Here is a 22,864-nt window from a genome sequence, read left to right on the forward strand (position 1 = left end):
CACCTGTCTTGCCTCGTCCTTTTTTATGCTACGCCCTTTGACCTTCGCGTAGTGCCAAATGTGTGCCTGATGACGCACGTTGTAAATCATGTCCGTGACGCGCTTCTTACAAGAAGCGACCGCCACCTGGTACGCCCTGTGCTCCTTGCCCTCCTCGATTCTAAAGAAATCCTACATAAAGGCGCGAGGTATCAATTACTTATTAGAAGAATGCCCAATGAATACGATGTATCTGTGGCTAAAAGAATACAATGTGTGCCTGAAAGACTTATCGACAGGTCCCTGACGACCCGCTCTGCCTTGTTCCTGTATCTGTGGCCACTACGATCCATGGCATCGGCGGCCAATTCGTAGTGGTCGAACTGAGTGGCCGGCTCGAACATGTCTGGGCTCACCTCCACCAGGCCAGGGTAGTGCTCCCTGCACAGACCTCCTAGGATGCCATTCACTTTGCGTGCCTTGGCTCCAGTCTCCACAAGTTTCCAGTTCCTGCACAAGTGATTACAAAAAGTATTAGTTTGTATTTTGATTTTCAACATTTCAAATGAAGAAGTTTCGAGCACATCTTAAGTTACTTACCTATCCCCATAGGGTGTGATCAGCGGGCGGGCCGCTTCAGGTATTGGTCGACGCGGGAGCTTCGTGGGACCACGCAAGTACACCGTCGACACACTAGAGGAAGTGGACCCCCCTGCAGTCGCCTCGTCCCCTGAGGTGGAGGAGGACCCCCTGCATCCGCATGCTCCATCGCGGTGGCAGGCTCCTCCATGGTCGCAGGCTCCTCCACGGCCGGAGGGGTAGTCGGCTGCGTCCTGCTCGGACGCCTGCGGCTCCTCCACCTTGGCACCGGCTCCGGAGGCTGAACCGACGCCTCCGGATCCTCCTGGCTGGCGTAAAGAGACTGGACGGACCTCCTGGCTGGCATCTCCTACATTAAAAAAGAACAAAACAATTAGCATATATAAACGATACATAATTAGAAAGAGATGCAAAATGAAGATAATTACATGCAAAATGAATATAATTACAAAAACATATAATATTACATGTATTAGAAACGATCTCCACGATCAGGATTAGCTGGATTGTACATATCGTCATCGCTATCAACCATGTCCAAATCTTCATCCGCCTCCTCATCATCACTATCAACACCTAAGTGTAATCGGTCAAGGAACACTATGTCCTTTGGATTTTCCACCTCATCTCCAGAGTCCTCGTCCACAACCATTTCGATGTCTGTCTCCATTTCGACTAGCCCGATTAAGTCTATCTCAAAGCTCCCTTGTAGCCCCTCTTCGTGTTGATAGAACTCTCCGTCATGTGTTTCTGGGTTCAAGTTGTAATCTTCATCGTTTGGGAGAGGTAGTCTACCGTGCGGCGATATTGTGTGAACAACATACCAACCCTTAAGGTTTTCCTCGGTTTGGCAAGCATATGGACTATAATAGACTTGCTTGGCTTGTGTGGCCACAATCCATACATCATCACCTTCATAGACGGAATCCTGTCGAGTCTCGACTAGCCCAAGATGAGGGTACTGTCTCGATACCTCAGGATCAAACCACCGGCATTTGAATATGACAGGACTAAAAGGTTCGGCTCCACGAAACTGGAGTTCGTATATTTCTTCAAGTATCCCATAATAGTCCTTGCCATCAGTTCTGGGCGTCATAACTCCGGTATTTGTGGTCCTTCGATGCGGCCGACTCTGCTCGTAGCTTGTTGTGTGAAAGCGATACCCATTGACGTCATAAACGTTACATGACATGACCCTAAAGTTGAAGCCATCGGTAACCTGCCGCAATTCGGCACTTATAGACGCATCCCTGTAGCACTACAAAGTCAGGCTAGAGCGTTATGTTATTCACACAAACGACCAACTTGAAATCAAGAAACAAGGGGGAAGTTGGACGGTACCTTCTTTTGGAACCAAGAAATGAAATCCCGCTCCTTAAGAATGGTATCAACTTCATGAGGGCGAGGTCGCTTTGATTGACGCCAGAATAGATTAACAAATTCCCTGTGTAGACAAGAAACATGACGGGGTTGGATGCAGAATAGTGACGGTGTAAGTAACAAGTTCGTTGAGAACTTACTCGATATATGGCGCCACTTCATCTAGGTTGGCCAACAAATATAGCATGATACTGCGCCACTCTTCATTGCTCAAGGTCTTTGGGCTCAATGCACTCGCTCTTCCGAGTGACCCTTTCAAAAGGCTGAGGGTAGATTTATTTTCGTCCTTATTGTAGCGAGCCGGTCGATTATGCACGCTAGGAAGGTTGCCCTTATAGTATGTTATTGTGAAGTTTGATACCTCCTCGTTAATGAACACCTCTGCCATGGAAGCCTCAATTCTGGCTTTATCAACTGTGATCACATGCACAGATGTCTAGGTTTTAGGCATCGGACGTCGCAACTTGCTCGAAACCCACTCAATTTTTTATCACAGCCTATACATGCGATGAAATGACACCTCGACAAGTTTCGTGAATTTCGGACTTCGTTTCCATTTTATATAATTTAAAAATATTTTACACGCAAGTTCCTCGCCGTGTTCCGTGAAAACGATGCGCCAAATTTGGCATCTGTCACTGGATACGGTCTCACACCACATGTAATACCATGAATATGATTTTTTGAATCACTCAATTCCAATATTCGATGCACCTGCAGTTCAAATTTGAATTACCGGGAAGAATTCAAGTAAATGAAATAAACTTATTAAATATAGCTAATAAAATAAAAAAAGATCCAAATTTTAATATGTACTTTAAGGTACAACAGTAAACCCAGGGAAAAAATTTGGCAGCAAAAAAAGCAAAAAAAAAATTATTTTGCCGAGGGCACAGAAACGACGCTCGGCAAAGTAATTCTTTGCCGAGGGCCAAATTCTGACCCTCGGCAAAACAGACGGCAGGTGACGGCCGTTTGCCTGCCATCACAGGTTTACCGACGGCCATGTTTTGCCGAGAGCCGGACCTCGGCAAAGATAAACTTTTGCCAACGGCCTTTCTTTGCCGACGGCCGGACCCTCGGCAAAGGGCCCGGTTGCCGAGAGGAATTTTTTGCCGACAGCCTGGCCCTCGGCAAATATGGTTTTGCCGACGGTCTACCGTTGCCGAGGGCCAACTCTCAGCAAACCTTTTTTTGCCGAGAGCCCGACATTTGGCTCTCGGCAAAGACGCTGGCTCTTGGCAACGGGCCTGTTTCCGGTAGTGGGGCACGTGTACACCTCTGCAGTGTCTTAGCAAGTTTGATCTCACCGATGGTCTTGGGCTTTCAAAACACGACTAACCTTTTCCTTCTCCCTCGTCGTCGGGCCATTGGCTCGTGGGCTTTTCATTTCCTTGTGGGTCCAATCCTGCAAAACAGTATCACGTAGGCCTGATGGACTGTTGCTGACGGACCACGGGAGAGAGAATTCTGTGACTGACCAGCCCGTCAAGCTCACGATAGGCATGCTGCGCAGCATGCATCATCGAATTTGAATCTTAGTGTGACTCTATGTTAAAACTGATGATATATGCTAAGAAAAAAGAATTAGAAAGGTCTAACCTTTAATTCGTTGGGATCTAATCATTATTGTCAATAATAGCGAGTGTTATGTTTTTTAAAAAAAACTTAAATACCTTTGTCATTACAAAGAATACATAAAATTATTCACGTCTTCTGTTATGGGAGATAAAGCAAAGTAATCATTAAATTTACATCTAGATTACCCACATCCGTCATTATCGGAGATAATATAAATGAACACACCTTTAATTTTTTGTATCTATTCTGCCAACTTTTAACAGTTAAATAAACAAAATAAAATATATGGATTGAGTATAAAATATACTAATGTAAAATTATTTTGAAAACTCATTTAATAACTTTCTTCAAAATTACACGTCACGGTTAACTTACAAATAAGCATATATAATTCTAAATTAATTACACATCACTAATTAAAACATAAATCTGCATTGATTAAGTCATCATGGAAATGTACCTAGTCTACCCTACTAATGCACCATCTTTTCTTTCCTACGTTCACATAAAAAAACGACCCCCGCTGAGATGTCCCCTCTAAGTCCACCCAAAAATGTACCCAGAAAAACAACACATTTCAAACGAACCGTCTAGATGCACTCTAGGTCTTTTCTCTCCTTACTTATTACACAATCGAGGGGCTAGATTGAGTGTATCAAAACTCCCCGCCCCGCTCTCCGCAGCCGACGACGCGCTCAACCGCGGAGGGCGCCGCCACCGCCAGCCACGACGTCCGCTTGCTCCTCTTGCCCCATCACGCCGCGGCATCGTACCTCAGCGGCGACTAGAAGATAGACAAGCTTAGCCTCGGACGAGACCGACGCCCGACGGCTTCCAACCACCTCCGCCGGAACCCTAGGGCAACCATGAGACGACAGCATCGTCGTCGCGCCGCCCCCACTCTGCGCCCCAGTCCCGGCCATCGCGCGGCCTCGCGGCTCCGGCGCTCCGTGCCTCTGCAGGACCGTGGCCGGCCGCCGCCTGCTCAGCCTCGGGCCTTGTCCACCCCGCCACCTTTGCCCTTTTGCCCGACGGCCTCCAGCATCCATCCAGATGACCAGCTCGAGCTCGTCCTCGCCACTAATTTCAGAGGTAATCATCCCCCTGCCCGACTGTACACGAATTATGAACAATAGCCTATTTTCAGTTAATGTGTATTCCAATTGCGTTTTCAGAAAAGAACATTGCACATAACCTGCCGATTCGAACAAAACTGAGTTGTTGTATAGTGGATTGGTTCTACTTATATCCCACAAAAAATCAATGTACCTACTACTGCAAGTTTTCATGAACCGAGAGCAAAAGGCCACAATAGAGGGACCAATCCAAGCACTATTTCCTTTCAGTGTTGGATGGTAAACTAACATGGAGATTGTATTTGCGGAACCAATTAAATCATTAGGCGATGGAATTGACCATGCGTGCTTGGTTGTTTCGTGAACATGCTTTTATCATCTCAACTAATATATGCAAGAATGAAATGATCAAGGAAAGGACTTGCCCTGGCTTTTGTAGTTCTGTTGCTACTGAATCTAACTGACCTTGTGTGGGTTTTGTAAATTTATTTAATATCTACATGTTTGAGTTTGATAATCAACTGACATGTATGTGCTGATCTTAAAACTTAACCTAATCTGAATGTATTTTGATAGATTTATTCTTTGGTGAATTGTTCTTAAACATGATTAAGTTACATTGCTAAAATTAAATCAAGTATCAATCGTATAATAAGCTCATGTCATTGCTTTTTTATGATGATGTGGAGGTGGAGCCCTAAGTCATCAGCACGGATGGCAGCTCTGTCAACCGCACTGTGTGGGTCACCTTCCAGCTCCGACTCTCCAAATACAGAGGTGATGAGGCATACGTGCCAAAGATACTGCTTTTTGGTTTAGAGGTGATCCTTCTTTTTTCCAAATACATTCGATCTTCTTTTTACTTTTTTCCTAGATATATAAAGAATTATTCTCTCGGTGTGTGCAACGCCCCTGGTAAATGTTGATTGATTTACATTGTTTTGTCCAATTAGAATATGAGTGCAAGATTGATTTATTGACAGTTGGAATGCTGATTAATAAAAGATATATATTTTTTATGTTCATCTTGTGCCGCTTAGATATCAGATTATTTTTTGCTTGGTTCATTGCTGATTTGATTCGATTGTTCCAGTGCACATTCTGGCAGATCGCTGATGGGATCCCGTCGGGGGTAACCAAAGATTGCGATTCTTGATTTCTTTAAGATTTGAATTTTATTTCTTACACAGGTAAGATCCATCTGTCCTTACGCTGGAGGAGATGAACGGCGCCGGGGGGAGCCACCACAAGTAGCAGCAGGAGGCTCCGGCAGCAGCATTAGGCACTCCTGATGCAGTAGGCGCTGCAACAGAAACAACAGTACCAGTCCGGTGCCGCAACGGCCATGACCCAGGTCGCCCCCTGGATCCTCGCCTCTCAATTTGCTGTGAAATTTGCTCCTGCAGGATGTTTGGTTCAATCAACATGCTTATCTTTGTTAGTAATTTGTTGTCCTGTGGCCTCCAGTCCACCCAGTTCTTAATATATTTGGGCAGAAAATAATTTAATAAGATTTTCTTCTACAAGAGAGAGTCACAATGGCCTCGAGAGATCACATTGGCTTGACCTTACACTTCTGGATTTTCAACATGATACAATAGATGAGGTAGGTGCAGAACACGATCCATTCATGGATTTGAAAGCAAGATTCATGGACTTCAAACAGAGAAACTATGTGTAAGTGGATCATGATGTACAAAACATATCATTCACCTTAATATTTCACAGTTGTTTTTTTATTTGTTGACATTGCTACATCTGGAACTACGGACAGGGATAATTTTTCAAATTACCAAAGTCTTGCTCAGCGGCAAACACCAAAGGTACATGAGAATGACTTCGATAGCAAATCATTTTAATATTGGCATTATGAGCCTTATGGGATTACTTTTGGTTTTTTGTTCTTGTGTGCAGTTCATGGTGGTTGCTTGTGCTGACTCCAGGGTCTGCCCTGCCGTTGTTTTGGGGTTTCAGCCTGGGGAAGCATTTATAGTTCGTAATGTGGCAAATTTGGTACAGTTTTTTTAAAGTGTTTCATTCACAGTAAAGAAAATGTTGCAATACTAGCATGGCGGCACATCCATGCATGAACAAGATTTTTTTCCTTTTGATGGAAGGGGTCTCTATTCTGTACATATGCATAGGTCCAGATGTAGATTCCTAGAACAATGCATAGTTAGAGCTTATTTCAATACTTTGTTTATGTTAATGTGTTATTAGGAGTTTTGGAAAGATGAGAATTTCTATATGATCCAATCTGGAGTCTGAAACGAACATGGATTGTTCAATTCTGTTTTCTATCTTGCATTTGGTTGGTGCATGGAAATTTGTTTGACATTTGGGAATGAGAAACAAAAAAAGCTCTTATTTAATTGTGTCAGCAGATAGGTGTGGCAGTTTGTTGTCAAGTTTGTACCTGACTATGGATGAGTTCTTGGTTATAACCATTAGGGTCTAAATTGTATTTCTCACAGTTCCTTATGCTTTAATATCGCCGGATGTGTTATGTTTCAGCTAATCATCGATGACAAGGATGAGAAGCTGGTGAGCTTAAAGGAACAACTTGGCGAGGCGAGGTGTACAAGGCCGTAGCTAATGCTAGCGGCAGCTACGTGGTATCTGAACTCTGGAAAAATAGAGAGAACCGAAAGTCCAGCATAGCAGAAGCCATACATCAATGCCGAAAGCAATGGAAGGACATGAATCACTAGAACAAGCTAAGGTCTATATTCTGGTCGCATTCGGCAGATACTTTATAAGTTTATATTATGTCCAGTCCATTCTGTGCTCTTGTATTCTTGTCACATTTTGCAAATACTGATTTACGTGGACACATGCCATGGGGGTGTGATCATCTTTATTCTTTCTGTTTCATCACAATACAAAATTATGAGAACCGTGGGCAGTGTGCAACTTTTAAATTACTCAAACACTGTTAGGATCATAAAATGGCTCTATGAAATTTCATTTGTTTGTATTCTGAAGCTTTCTTCAGTTTCATTAGTGAAAGCTTCTCTAACTGTGAAGGAGTTGAACCTGTGACAACTGAAAGAATCGACCACCGTGCTATGCTATTCATTTTGTTGTATTATAAGTCTTGTTATTGGCCATTTAATGATGAGATCATATACTTATATATCTTGAATTTTACAAATCAATATTGGATTTATTTCATTAGATCTTTATCTGTAACAGTTGGCTAATTAAACTCTGCAGATATGCATGTTGCCTATTTAGATAGTTTTTGCATTCTGCTGCATTAGGAACAAGCGTAATGATCTTCGATTTTTTTTAGCATTTTATTGAGATTCATGTTCATTCCTAAATGAAGACGTGGCGTTAGCACGGGTACTATACTGTCCTAATAATGGCTTGTGCAATGGAACAAGACTAATTGTTAGAGCATTCCAAGACAATGCAATTGACGCAGAAATTGTTGCTGGGCGACATCAAGGAAAGAGAGTGTTCATAACTAGGATCCCTATGTCTCCATCCGATGATATTTCACTCCCATTTAAGTTGAAGAGGAAACAATTTCCAATTCGGTTGAGTTTTGCAATGACCATCAATATAGCGCAAGGGCAAACCATTCCAAATGTTGGAATATATCTTCCAGAACCTGTGTTCTCACATGGATAACTTTATCTTGCATTGTCGAGGGGTGTGTCAAGATCAACGACAAGAGTTTTGGTGAAACCAAATCAGGAATTAGATTGCAACTTCACCAAAAATATTGTTTATAAAGAAATATCAGAGCACAAGGACGAGGGTGGTCGAGAGTGGTCGGAACAGTCCCCGAGCATGATAGTGGTCGGGACAGTCCCCGAGCACAAGGACGAGGGCAGTCGAGACAGTCCCGAGCACGAGAGTGGTCGGAACAGTCCCCGAGCACGAGAGTGGTCGGGACAGTCCCCGAGCACAAGGATAGTCGCGACAGTCCCGAGCACGAGGGTGGTCGGAACAGTCCCCGAGCATGATAGTGGTCGGGACAGTCCCCGAGCACAAGGACGAGGGCGGTTGAGACAGTCCTGAGCACGAGAGTGGTCGGAGCAGTCCCCGAGCATGATAGTGGTCGGGACAGTCCTCGAGCACAAGGACGAGGGCGGTCGAGACAGTCCCGAGCATGGTAGTGGTCGGGACAGTCCGCGAGCACAAGGACGATGGCGGTCGAGACAATCCCCGAGCGAAAATATTTATTACTGGGAGCGAAAATACCCTAAATATGTAACAAAGGTTTCGGATCATAAATACTGGTAAGTGTCGCAAAATTTGGTTCAATTTTTCTATAAAAAAACAGTAATTTGATTTATGTACATCAAATAAACAACTGATCTTCTCCGTCAGGAAATTGGGAGGCTTTCTTGTCTATAATTTCATGAAGTCGTGGGACGGCGTAAGATTGCCACGGATCACCACTGTAAGCATATATAGTCTCCAACTATATTCCGTACACTACATACAATACTAACATATTATATTATATACCATGCGCAGCTATCATCTACACTGAGGAAGGAATTCTTGGCTGAGATTTTGACGAGTCCTGCAAACGAATGTTTCAACATCCCTGAAGATGTGCAACAAATGATAAAGGACTTACGCTAAATGTAACTTAGGTTATAATATAATAATTGTGTAAAGGTTACACTACAAAATAACAAATTAGATGTTTTTATGATTATTCTCTAGATAAAACCGTTGCGTTAGCACGGACATTATAGCACGACAACATCGACATCGTTACCTCTCAAATCAACCTCATCCGTCACACATTCACTGTGAGAGAGGCAGCCATTCGCAGTCACAAAAAAAAAGGCAGCCATTCGCAAGCAGCCTGGTCGCCGCACGCCATGAAGACAACAGCCCGTAGGCCGCGTGTAGTCCAAGTCCGTCAGAAGCCCGCGGCTGCGGCGGCCAACGCCGGTCGCGTCGTGCGTGCCGTGCTGCCCTGGCACCCCCCGCCATACTTGTCTCTGCCACACACATCACCGTGAGACTCAGGACGGGAGCGGTCCAGCGACGCGATCAACAAGGACTGCACGGAGGACCCGACGCTCTCAATGCAAAAATCGATCAGATGGTACGTCCCTGTCAAATCGACGAACGCAGTTTTTTGCAGTTCAGACACGACATTGGAGCCAAACACAAAGCCCGGACGGCCGGCGACGCGAATGTGAATGTAATAGGTAGGGGAAGCGCCGGTCAGGCTTGGGCTTTTATTCATGACGCTATGAGGCTGAACAAGACGGCCGGTGCCCGGCGGTGCCATCCATATGCCTCGATCCAGCAGAATGTCCAGACTGACTACGATTAACTGTAGCACGTTCGGTTGGCTGGTTCATATCGTTGGTTCATATCGTTGCTGGTTCGTGAAGAAGTACGGCTGGTTGGTTTGTGGGAGAGAAAAATACTCAATCCATTCTAAATTGTAAGACGTTTGACTTTTTTGACATCAACTTTGACCACTCGTCTTATTCAAAAATTTGTGTAAAATATCATTTTTTTCATCTTGGTTTGATTTATTAATAAAAATTCTTCAAGAATGACTTAAATCTGACTATATTTGCACAAATTTTTTGAATAAGACGAGTGGTCAAACTTGGAGCCAAAAAAGTCAAACATCTTACAATTTGGGATGGAGGGAGTACTGTTCTGGCTGTAAATTTACGATCGTATACGATCTTTTTCCTCCAGCCGAACAGGTGTATCACTGGATTTCCTGTCGCTCACTCGCTTTGTTGGCGTCCACGCGGACCTGACATCACGCGTCATATCCATTAATCATTATCGATATATTTATATAATAACGTAGTGTCTTGCCTGTTCGTTTGACTGATAAATCATGGCTGAAAGTATTATTGACTGATTTTTTGTGAGAAAAAATATTGTTCGTTGGCTGAAAAAATACGGCTTAGAAGCTAAGCGAACATGGCATCTATCTACACACGTACCAATCAGCTGCTCCATAATGCAAAGACTTTTGGGTCACTTTTGCGTTTATTAAGTTTGACAAACTGCGCGACAAGGGTGTTGTTAATGCAGGTGAGGTCGATATGTTAAGCATATACCACCTTACTACATCACATCCTCACGATGATCGCACTCTACGTCAAACAACAATAATTCTGGTGATGATTCCATGGAGGCAACCTTTCATACTGAATGCCCTGTGGACACAGTCAAGTTTAATTTGTTCTTATTAAGCACGCATTGATTTCTAGCTTATGGGATGCGTGGTTACATTTAGCATGTGTTTGGTTCTAGACATTAAGGTATGAGATAGTCTTATCCCCGATTTTGAGATATGCCGATCCCGTTTTTTGTTTGGTCGTAAGAAAACCACGTCTATCCTATTATGTGTCTGGTTGGAGGACACCAAAATATGAGATAAGTTACATGTGGTGCCCGTTGGCCATCTTCTCCATTCTCCCTTTCTTCTTCCTTATCCGACACACCCTATATCAGGAGTCTCATCGGCGAGTTCCGCGCATTCAATCTTGCTAGAGCTCGCACTAATATGCACCACCTCATCTCGCCCACCAATAATGCTATTGTCCAACCAACGGCTTGCCCATAAGCGTCAATGTCTCACCCGCCACTCTGCTACCGGGATCTCTTGCATGCTCGACCCAACCCCAGTCTTGAGTTTTCGAGGGCTTAGAGCATAACTAAAACTCAAGGCCCCTTGGTATAATAAGCACTCATGATCACAACTTAATGGCTAGTGTGACTGAGTATAGAATACGGACCGATGATTAGTCATTAAGCCAATAGAGAGTAATTTATTAGACAATCTATAAAAACCATAGTTTTAATCAATTCATGTATGGCCATGTGGATTCAATTCTCAATTTAGAATTTACAAACTACAATAAGGGGAAAGGGAACCTATGTTTCTTGAGCCTTGTGGATTAGTGGTCTAAGTTGCTCTCTTGCATGGAGTCATGTCTCATAGAATTGGCAATCTATGGATCAGGGTGATCCATGAGTCGCAACATAGTGGGAATCTCGAAAAGGTGAGGCATCACGACTTGTGCTTCACACAACATTGACTCAAAAATGTCTCATGATGATGCATCGTGGTGCTCGGTTTTGACACTTTTGGGTCACATATACAAGATGTTAGTAGTCCCTCCACCACAAAAGAACACAATTCTAGCATATATAGTACCACGTTAAAGCATCTTGAGTTTGACTAGCTATAAATAAAGAAATAAATAAAAATATCAATATTTAGATTATCAAATAAGTATCATTAAAATTATCATGAGATATATTTTTATACGATATTTATTTGGTGTTATGAATATTAATATTTTTATCTATATATTTGGTCAAACTTTAGACAAATTAATAAAAAAATACACCTAGAATTATATTATTTTTTGGACACTACATATTAATATCTAGAGAGGGAGGCCCTTTGCTTCGGGAGCCTAGAGCAACGGCCCCTCCGCCCCACATTGGCTCAACTTTTTGGTGAATAAACTGTTCATTTACATTTATAAATAACTAAGATTATTTTAAGTTATTACAAGAAAAAATCTTGTGTTTTGTATTTTAATTCAATACAAGTTTTATTGGACACTGTCACATTATTACCAATTTTAACTCATATTATAGATGAAGGGATCTAACAATGCCTAGAGGACGGTGAATAGGCGTATCTAAAAATTTACTGTAAATGCTAAGTTTAAATTTGTCGGCCACTATCGGAAGTCCCGACAGTTTGGGTCGGAACTCCCGACGTCATCAGAAATTTCGGCACAAACTGTCAGAAGTCCCGACGCCTACGTGAACTATAAAAACAGTGTCAAATTTAATTTTGCAGATAAATAATCTTATAACCCCACTTCCTAGTGGTTTGATGTAGATGTTGGGTCACTCCCTTGATGCCGAAATACCTCCAAATCGTAGATCGAGCCCAAACCCAAAAATGAAGTTCAAGAGAGACAAACAAATACAAGTAATCTCGAGCAAACACAACAACAACAAGCACGCGGGATACAATGATTTATCCTGAGGTTCGACAACCCCACAAAGGAGCTCCTACGTCCTTGTTGTTGAGGTGACCACAAAGGTCGGAGTCTCTTTGTCACACCCAATTTAAGAATAAAATTGAATGCACTAAACTCATGTGTGCCCAGGGATCAGTCACACACATAAGCTGATAAATTATAAAAAGTATCATCACAGTGTATCTTACATCACGATTAATACATAACTTAGTCTTACATAACACAGCGGAAATTAAAAAGGTAGCTCTCACGTGGAAGCTCCAACACAGGGACGGTCGACTGGTTGACCCCAAGCCTAATAGTCCTCAGGGAACTCCTCATATCCGTGGTCATCTGTTACCCATCCGGGATTTTTATCCAAATATAGAAAGTAAACAAGCGTAAGTACATCCCGTACTCAATAAGATAACATGGGGTTCATGAGGCTGAAAAAGGATGACACTGGTTTACTGCTGTTAGCTCTTTTAGTAAGTCGAGATTTTATCATCAGTGATTGTCAAGTTATACTTAAGCTCCCATTTAAACCCACATGATCATATATCCGATCCAATTGAGTCCTGTAACATCATCATAATATCATCATAATCATCTCGTATAAACAACATTATAAGTAGCCATCTATTCTGTGAGTTTTCCGGGCCGCTCGTGACCGTGAGCACGGCTGTTATAACAGTTTGTTACCCTCTGCAGAGGTGGTGCACATTCACCGCGAGTCGTGATTCCCATATGCCCGGGTTAATTACTCCCATATCACTGCCAAGGTGAGCGGGCATGGTACACTATGAAGCCATTTCATAGGTTTCTCTAACAAGTTAGGGCCGCTAGGTTTCCTTGGTAGGCAGATGTAGGAACCCCCCTTTCCTATGGCACATATCCATCGCGGCTATACACATAGGAACAGAGGCAGTCCTATACCCAACGTGGCAAGCCCCTTTTGCGCCATAAAGGTAACCCCTAACAAGCTAGAAAATGTCCTATTACTGAGCTAAAGTCAGAGCCATATGACCCTCACGGTTGCACTGTCAATCCCAGCTTTTGCCGACAGATAAGTCCTTATGGAGGGCTGAGAGCATTATGATCGAAAGTCATTTGCTCCATCGCCCTATAATCCAGTTGTTTAAAAGCAACTTTTACCTTTTCTTTCCATAGAATCGTTGTTCAATATGTAGCTCATGTATAGTTGTGTTGAGCACTAGCAAACTACTCATATGCATATAACCCATAGGAGACAAGGAACGGGATAATCAATCACTAGGATGTCCTTACGGGTATCAAAATTAGACACATGCAAATGAGTAATTAATAAAGGTGAATAGGCATCAAGGTAGATCCCATGCTATACTTGCCTTGGTTAGCAAACTCCTGCTGGTCCTGCTGGTCATCGAAGAACTCTTGGTCTCCAATGTTCTCCTCACCGTTTGAACACGACCAACACGGCAACATACAACATTCCAGGAACATTCATGCAAAGCAAACAGTCCTATGGTTAGAACAGTACATCAACAGTAAAGAAAACAAGATAAAATGTTTATGAAAATAATCTACGTCTCGCTATGATCACGTCAACGCGAAGTTCACGAAAAACGGAGCTAAAACGCGAAAGTTATGAATTAAACGGGGTTTTCTATAGCACTTTATTTAATTAAAACTAATCATGAAATTCAAAAGTTGAAAACTTGATTAACAGTGGTACTAACACGTAGATTATGAAATTACGAAGCTAACGCAATTTGAACAGATCAATTCGGAGCTAAAACGAAGTTTTTATGAGCAAAACAAATGTAGTGGCATTTCTGTAAATACCGAAAACGTATTTTGAACTAAAACAGTGCACTTTACGTTTTCAAAACGAGAAAGCGTACTCTGGGAACTACGCTAGGGACTGCGGGTTCAATTCATCCGAAACCGAGGGACTCTTTAGCATATTCACACGCGAATGGGTAACTTCTAATCCTGGCCGCAGATCTGAAAATGGACGGCTTGGATCGGCTTGGGGAAGGAAGAGAAGGGAGGCCCGGCCGGCACAGTGACGCCGGCGGCAAGCTCCATGGCCGGTGGCGTGGAGGTCACTAGCGCGCACGGATAGGGGCCTACGGGCCACGGTTCAAAGAACCAAAGGCACCGGGAGATGGAGGGGGTTCTCGCGAACCCGTCCAGGCCAAGAACGGGGCCAGAGGGCGCGGCTGAGGCGACGGTCGCCATGGCCGGCGACAAGGAGCACATGGGCACATGCGGCTAAGGCTCTAGAAGCCATGAAACGTGAAATAAAATGCATGGGAGGAGAGAGGGGAGAACGGCGAAGCTCACAGCGGGGAGAAATGGGGTCGACGGCGGCTCGGAGTCGGTGGTTCACGCAGAGGGCGGACGGCGGATCCTGGCGATCCTCGGCGCTGTGGTTTTTGGCGTCCACGGCTCGTGCGAGTGCGAAAGAGAGCGGGGATAGGCAGCAGGGGTGCGCGCGGGGGTTTGGTTCCTTTAAAACGAGGCCGAGGAGCGGGGAGGGGCGCTCCCACGATCGAAGGCGTAGGCGCGGCGGCGATTGCGCCAGGCGCGCGCGGGGCGGGAGGTCGGGGGCGGCACTGACACGTGGGGCCGGGATGCCAGCGGCTGGGCGCGGAGCGACGGGGCGCGCGGCAGCGGCTTGCTGCGGGGCTAGGCCAGCGCGTTGCTGGCGATGCTGGGCTGGCTGAGGAAACCGCTCGGCTCGGCTGGGCCGGCCCAAGAACGGGAGGAGGTAAAAGCGAGCGGGCTGGCGGGAGGGTTGGGCTGGTGCGCTGGCGGGGAAAAAAGGCCATGGGCCGAAAGCGAGGAAAGGAGGGGGAGGAGAAAAAGAATTTCTTTTCTTTTTCCAAATACATTTTCCAATCTCATTTTCAAGTTGAATTTGAATTCAATTCAAACTTTAGTCAAAGCTAATCATTACAAAAACAAATGTGCAGCAGCATGAATGCATCAACATGTTACTAACCTTATATTTGATTTTATTTTCACAAAAAATATTTCTTTCCTATATTTCAATGCTCACATAATAACATAATTAAATCGAATTTTCTTATTTCAAAAGACTGGAATTTTGGGTGTTACACTCTTTCACCTTCTTGCCTCTCTCAAAGCAACCACAAAGGTCACTTGAGATTTCCACTAAGAAATCAAGGGTAATACAAAACTTCCTAATGCTCTTTCACAAGATGGAAGCTCTTGGGCGACGCCTAGCCGGCTAGGGGCAAAGCCCCAAGAGTAATAGATGCAAATTCAACCGGCTTGACAAAAAATCAAGTGCTCAAGCTTGCCAACGTGATTTTCTCACTCAATCCACTCTCCTATCACTCAAATCCTTGGGGGAATCGAAGTTAGGAGCAAAGGGAAGAGGAGAGGGGAGACTTGAATGCTTGGGAGCAGTTTTGGATGAAGGTTGGTGGCAGTGAATGAGTGCGTAACGGTTAGAAGAGAGGGGAGAGCTATTTATACTCATAGTAGAAATCTAACCGTTCAGATCTCCATCGGAAGTTTCGACGCAGATCTCAGGACTTCCGACCTCTATAGAAAACATTGTTCCTAGCTAGGTCAAAGTCACTACGAGCAGGTCAATGTCGGAACTCCCAGCGTAAGTTGGAACTTCTGATCGTCGGGACTTCCGACGAGTGCACACAGCAGGCCAGCCAAGTGTCCAGGTGTCGGGACTCCTGACCTGAGTCGGGACTTCCAACTGTCGGGAGTTTTGACTCACGTCGGGACATTCGACGGCCACAGTCACCGCGCAGGCTAAGTGACTGGGCATCGGGACTTTCGACCTGAGTCAGGACTTTCGACACCAAAAGTCTCAAAAAATATTCTACGTGCCTATGAAGTGCTAGAGTGTCTCTCTTTTGAGTTTATTTTTATACTTGAGCACTCTATCTTCCTCAGACCACCTAAAATTACATCCCTCTTAATAGTGCGGCAAACCTAAACTCAAAAGCATGAAATTTAAACTTAAAGAGCATTTTGAGTTTGTCCGCCATTTGTACTTGAAGAATTTGAGGGATACCATTTCATCTTTATCAATTCCTTGAATCTTTCATGGGACTAATAACTGCGACATATCTCATTAAAAATAGATTAGTCCCTAATTTGGATGTCATAAATACACCAAAACCCACATAGGGGGCAAATGCAGTTTCAATCTCCCCCTTTTTGGTAATTGATGACAACCAACTTATGCCTTTATAAGAATGAAAGAATTTAAACTTTTGAACCCAAAATTTATAGAGAGCTCCCCCTCAATATATGCAATGAATTTGAATTTCAATGATGATCATTTATCCATCATTTGCATATATCAAGATACAAGAGCTCCCCCTAAAATTTGCAATTCATGGGATGCCTAACCATGTGTGTGAACAAATATATAAAGAGGTGATGCAATATGACATGATATATGCACAAACATATAAAAGAATGTATGGCCAAGATCAAATGAAGGAAACTTGACAACACATGGCCATACAAAAACTACATTCACCATCACAAGTAGAGACAAGCACAAAAGCTAATAAGATAACTAGATAAGCATAATCTTGTCCTACAATCATCCATCACACACATATGTATATGCCCATCACATAGTGCCACCACACGACATAGTTAATACAAGCCACTAAGTTCAAAGTCTTGAACACGGATCATCTAACCTATTACAATAGTATAAGCCTAACACCCCCCCTTTGCCAACAAGTGCCAAAAGGGGTAGGCCACGTGAGGGAAACAACTACTCATCATCATAGTCATCATCATCATCATGGTCACCGTCATCACCATCATCGTCGTCGTCATCATCGTCTTCCTCGATGTAATCTTTGTCCGTAGCAGTGGCCTTGCTCTTGCCATGAGGGCGAGAAGAAGCATCGTCCTTGAATGCCGCACAAGCCTCATCATAGAGCACCAAAGGGTCACGGGGAGGCACAAACGATGGTGGTGGTGAAGACTCAATACTAGCCCGCTGCTCCAAACAATAGAGCCTCTCTTGCATGTCATGCTCGCGTTGAGCACTAGCACAACACTGTCCAAACATGTAGGTCATGAGGAACTTGAACTTGCTGGGCTTCTTACCCAAGGAGGAAGAAGAGAGTGGCTCAACACTAGAAGCATGAGAAGCAGCAGGTGGTGAAGCACCATGGCGAGAGCAAGAACCTGAAGCACCTTCGCCTTTGCCTTTGTCTTTGTTAGCTTTCTTCTTCAGTTCCCTTGCAGCTGTAATAGATGTCTTGTTGGAAATCTTGAGAAGCTTGTGATTGAAATATGTGGGGAAGCGGATGCCTAACACTTGCTCAATCTCATGCATAAGGTAGGGAGCATAAGGATAGTGCCTCATAGGATCCTCAGTCGTATCATGAATCTTGTTCCAAATGTAGCGATTGATGGAGAACTTATCAAAATCTTCACCAAAGCGCTAAAGCACCTTCTGAGAATCATCACAAAGAAAAGTGGAGTCACCTCACTTCAGATACAAGATCTGATGCAGGATGTTGTTCAGAACATAGAAGTAGGGCTTTAGATACACTGTCTGTCCATCTGTAGGATAACCATCAAGATACATGTGCTGGTACTCCTCCAAAGCCACATCCTCATACTCAGTAAACTCAGGTGAAGTGCGGTCATATTCACTCAAACCAAGAAGGCGAGAGAAAGTTATGAAATCCATCTTGTAGCACTTGCCCTCAACGGTCCAATGAATGATGTCAATGTCACCGGTAGAGTCTCTCTCGTGGTGGTAGGAAGCATAAAACTGACAGATGATTTCATTGTTCCAATGCTTCCTAAATTCCATCAAGTAGGAGAGCCCCATTCTTCATAGATCATGAACCAACTGCACCAGCTCTGGCTCCTTGAATAGACTAAGGGAATAAGCATCAATGACTTTCATCCGAATGATCGGTGGCTCTCTCTTCTTTAGAAACTTACGATAGATAATGGAATCATAGAAGTCAAAGTGAAAAGGGTGCCAGAAACGATACTCAAGCTAGAGATCCTTCTCATCCTTAGCATAAAGATTCTGGCCTCGCATGGACCTAATGTCCCAAACCCTATGACGGTAGTCAACTGCCAGAGGACGGGTGAAGCCACCACAGGATTAGGAGCAAGCTGGGGCTCCCATAGGACTGGCAAAGGACCCTCAAAAATAATAAGCTGACTGACAAAACTAGGGCCTCGATAGGGTGTACTCTTAACCTCAGCAGTGATGGTGCGGCCTGCTCGCTCGAGGGCTTCTTGTTCATCATCCACAATCGTATCAACTCCAACAAAGGCTCAACCTGGCTGAGAAGGAGCAGCAGCAGATGATCCTTGACCACTATGGCCATGTGCAGCGGCCCGAGCACGTGAACCACCAGCTCCATCACGGGGATAAGCCGCCTTGGCATAGCTAGACGGATTAGGGGTAGCGGCACAATCTGGGTTGCGCTTGGATCTCTTGGCACCTCAAGCGACTGCCAACATCCATGGCTATGAGAAACATGAAGCGAAACTAAGAACCAAGATGGATAGAAAGAAAGGATCACATAAAGGTGGAGAGATATGCATGGGAGAGCATCCATGGCGTCAAAAGTGCCAGCATGACCTGGGACTCCCGACCGTCGGAAGTTTTGGCGGAAGCCGGGACTTCCAACGGTCGGGACTTCCAGCATACGCCAGGAGTTTCGACAACCGTGGGTGCCATCCTAGGCATGGGGCTCTAGACCTAGGTACACAATCAAGCAAGGAAGGTAGAGGAGAAGAGAGGGAAGAAGAACAGAGACAAACATCAAAGTACATTGGAGGTAGGGTTAGGGCACCACGATAGTACCTTGAATAAGGGAAGAGGATGCAGAAAAACAAAATCCACAGTGACCACGACATCCATGAGCATGAGCACCTCCTCACTCGGAATCCACACCACCATGGGATCTTAAAGCTTCAACAGGGTCACACCCCAAGGAGGTTGGAGGAAGGGGCGACGTCGGGACTTTCGAGAAGGAGGGGCACCGAAGGTGGCCACAGGAGGCGCCAGAAGCTTCAGATGCTGGGAGTGTCGACCAGAGTAGGGTGGCGTAGAGGCGAGGTGACATGGGGGGTGGGCAGCGTGAGGGTGGCTCCATGGGGGTAGCATAGGGGAGGGCGGGTGAGAGAGCGAGTGACTGGGCCAGGCCACAGTCAAAAGGGATTTAACCCTAAGCCAATAGGGGCATAGGCATGGTCAAAATAGGTGGTCAAAATGGTGTGGGCCAGATCCACGTTGGGAGTTTTGGCGCTGAGCCAGGACTTCCGGTAGTCGGGAGTTCTGGCGCTAGCTACGATTTCTAGCTATCAGGAGTTCCGACCTGAGCCGGGATTTTTGACGTAGGGAAACTGAGAAACTCCCTAGCTTGAACTCACCATGCCATGTGGGGCAAAAAGATGATGGGCACTTGCATTTTCAAGTGTGACTAGATTTCATTCAACCATCACAAAGCAATAGTCACACATGAAAACTAAAAAATAGATTTTAAAGGAGTCACACAACATTTTTGCAAATCTTTTCTCCTAGATAGATCAAACGAAGGATGTGTAAGGCATCAAGCCACGTTATGAGAATCAATGATATTTAGCTCACTCCTTAAAGCACAAAATCTTGACTCATCTAGGGGCTTTGTGAAGATATCGGCTAGTTGCTTTTCGGTGCTCACATGATGAATTGCGATATCTTCTATGGCTTCGTGGTCTCTCAAAAAGTGATGCCGGATGTATATGTGCTTTGTTCGAGAGTGAATTACAGAGTTGTGTGCCAACTTAGTGGCACTCTTGTTGTCACACAAAAGGGGAATCTTGGTTAGCTCATAACCAAAGTCTTTGGGAGTTTGCTTCATCCAAAGTAGTTGGGCATAGCATGCACTGGCCACCATATACTCGGCCTCAGCGGTGAACAAAGCAATAGAGTTTTGCTTCTTAGAGCTCCAAGACACCAAAGACCTACCAATAAATTGGCAAGTCCTGGTAGTGCTCTTTCGGTTTACTTTGCAACCGGCGTAGTCCAAATCGAAATAGCCAAGTAACTCAAAAGTGGAGCCCTTGGGATACCACAAGCCAATATTAGGAGTGTGCACTAAATACCAAAAAATTCTCTTAACGGCCATCAAATGACATTCTTTCGGATTAGCTTGAAATCTTGTACACATGCACACACTAAGCATAATATCAGTCCTAGATGCACAAAGTAAAGGAGGGATCCAATCATGGAGAGATATACCTTTTGATCGATGGTCTTTCCTCCTTCATGAAGGTCAAGATGTCTATTGGTTGGCATGGGTGTCTTGATGGGCTTGGACTTGTCCATGTCAAACTTCTTCAACATGTCATTTGTGTACTTGGTTTGACTTATGAACGTGCTATCCTTGAGTTGCTTGATTTGAAATCCAAGAAACAACTTCAACTCTCCCATCATGGACATCTCAAACCTATTTGTCATAATCCTACTAAATTCCTCATAAAAAGCCACATTAGTACTACCAAATATTATGTCATCGACATATATTTGGCAAACAAAGATATCATTATTGACTTTGCGAGTGAATAAGGTAGCATTGGACTTTCGTATCTCAAACCCTTATTTGAGTAGGAAATCCTTCAAGCAATCATACCAAGCTCTAGGGGCTTGTTTTAGCCCATAGAGCGCCTTGTCGAGCTTGTAGACGTGGTTGGGATACTTGGGGTCTTCAAAGCCTGGTAGTTGCTCTACATACACCAACTCGGATAGGGGGTCATTGAGAAATGCACTCTTCACATCCATTTGATATAGCTTGAAATCATGATGAGCGGCATAGGCAAGTAGAATATGAATCGATTCTAGCCAAGCCACCAGTGCATAGGTCTTGAAAGCATCTAGGCCCCTAGTTGGGTTTCGGTGATTAATGACAATATGAGATTACTATGACTAACGTCTGTTTTGCAGAGGCAATTTAAGTTAGGTCATGGTGATGGAAATTGATTGGGCAATCATGGTTGTCATGCCCCGATGATGGAAATCATTTCGGTTTTCAAAGGATGGACGACAAGGTTAAGGATGGACTAGTTCTAAGTGTCGTTTGGTGTTGAAGAGACACTTAGAGTAGTTTAGAACTTTATTTTTCCTTTGGCCATACTATTAAGGGGGGCATAGACTAGTAGGTTGACCTAGATGAGTCTAGTGGGTTAGGTGTGGTGCACACTTGTCAAATCTAGCACTAGGTAGCTCTGGAGTAGCCCTAAGATTAATTGAAGCAAACTTCATTCATATATGATTTCGAGTTAGAAGTGAATGGAGGGTCAAATGTCTGACCGAACGCTGGTCTGGTTGTGACCGGACATTGAAGGGTGAGTCCGGTCAGTTTATTTGATCAACTGGAGCCATCTAGTTGCGACCGAACGCTAAGTGAAATGTGACCGGACGCTGGGTTCTTGCATCCGGTTAACTCCAGAGAGGTTCCAGAGAGGGAGATTCCTGATCGGACATGTCCGGTCAGTGCTGACCGGACACTGGTAAGGATCCAGTAACTGACTGGACGTTGAACAGCGAAGTGATCGGACTCTGGGTGCTAGTGTCCGGTCAACATCAGTGAGGTTCCAGATAGCAGTTTTTATGACCGAACACATCCGGTCAGTACTGACCGGACGCTAGTAAGAGTCCTGTTAGAATTATTGGCTCTTTCTGACACAGTGGCAGGGATAACTGACTGGAGCGTCCGATCACTCTGACCAGAGCATCCGGTCACCCCGCAGAGTGATGACTCAACCTCCAAATGTTATGTTTTGAATGAGGGGGTATAAATACTTACTCCACTCATCCAAGGGAGATCTCTTGCCCATTTGTTCAGCTGAAAAACACCCTTGAGAGTGCAAAGGAGAGCAAGAGCCTAGTGAGGTGATTGAGATTTGAGAATCCAAGATTAAGGCCTCATTAGTGCAAGGAGAGTAGCAAGTGTGCATCCACCTTTCTCATTAGGCTTGTTGTGGTCAAGTGAGAGTTCGTGCTTGTTACTCTTTGTGATCGCCATCACCTAGATGGCTCTGTGGTGATCAGGAGTTTGGTGATGATCCAGTGGAGCTTGTGGATGACCCAATTCAAGTTGTGAGTGGTTGTGGGCGATTCACCACGACAGAGTATCGAAGAATCAACCCTTAGAGAGAACTTGATCCTTGTGTGGATCAAGGGGGAGCTACACCCTTGCGCGGGTGCTCCAACGAGGACTAGTGGGGAGTGGC

The 22,864-nt window shown here is 44.5% G+C and overlaps 1 protein-coding gene and 1 long non-coding RNA gene across 6 annotated transcripts; both read left to right on the forward strand.

Moving 5' to 3' along the window:
- Positions 1 to 4,209: 4,209 nt before the first annotated feature.
- Positions 4,210 to 7,530, forward strand: LOC136484703 (beta carbonic anhydrase 5, chloroplastic-like). 5 transcript variants are annotated; one of them, XM_066481646.1, is made up of 6 exons: positions 4,210 to 5,437; positions 5,807 to 5,970; positions 6,218 to 6,293; positions 6,391 to 6,439; positions 6,531 to 6,629; positions 7,131 to 7,530. In XM_066481646.1, the coding sequence occupies exons 3-6, from the start codon at positions 6,247 to 6,249 to the stop codon at positions 7,206 to 7,208; spliced, it is 273 nt and encodes a 90-aa protein (XP_066337743.1). In that variant the 5' UTR covers positions 4,210 to 5,437; positions 5,807 to 5,970; positions 6,218 to 6,246; the 3' UTR covers positions 7,209 to 7,530. The 5 variants fall into 5 exon arrangements, 3 of the variants coding, with proteins under 3 accessions (XP_066337743.1, XP_066337741.1, XP_066337742.1); XR_010766179.1 differs by having other exon boundaries at positions 6,084 to 6,293; positions 6,531 to 7,530; XR_010766178.1 differs by having other exon boundaries at positions 4,210 to 4,632; positions 5,306 to 5,437; positions 5,807 to 6,293; positions 6,531 to 7,530.
- A 131-nt stretch (positions 7,531 to 7,661) lies between these two features.
- LOC136484704 (uncharacterized) lies at positions 7,662 to 9,230 on the forward strand. Its single transcript, XR_010766180.1, has 3 exons — positions 7,662 to 8,869; positions 8,961 to 9,033; positions 9,111 to 9,230. It is a non-coding gene; the product is annotated as an uncharacterized lncRNA (long non-coding RNA).
- The last annotated feature ends 13,634 nt before the right edge of the window (positions 9,231 to 22,864 follow it).

The sequence above is a fragment of the Miscanthus floridulus genome, chromosome 10, assembly GCF_019320115.1.
Source record: "Miscanthus floridulus cultivar M001 chromosome 10, ASM1932011v1, whole genome shotgun sequence".
NCBI classification, from domain to species: domain Eukaryota; kingdom Viridiplantae; phylum Streptophyta; class Magnoliopsida; order Poales; family Poaceae; genus Miscanthus; species Miscanthus floridulus.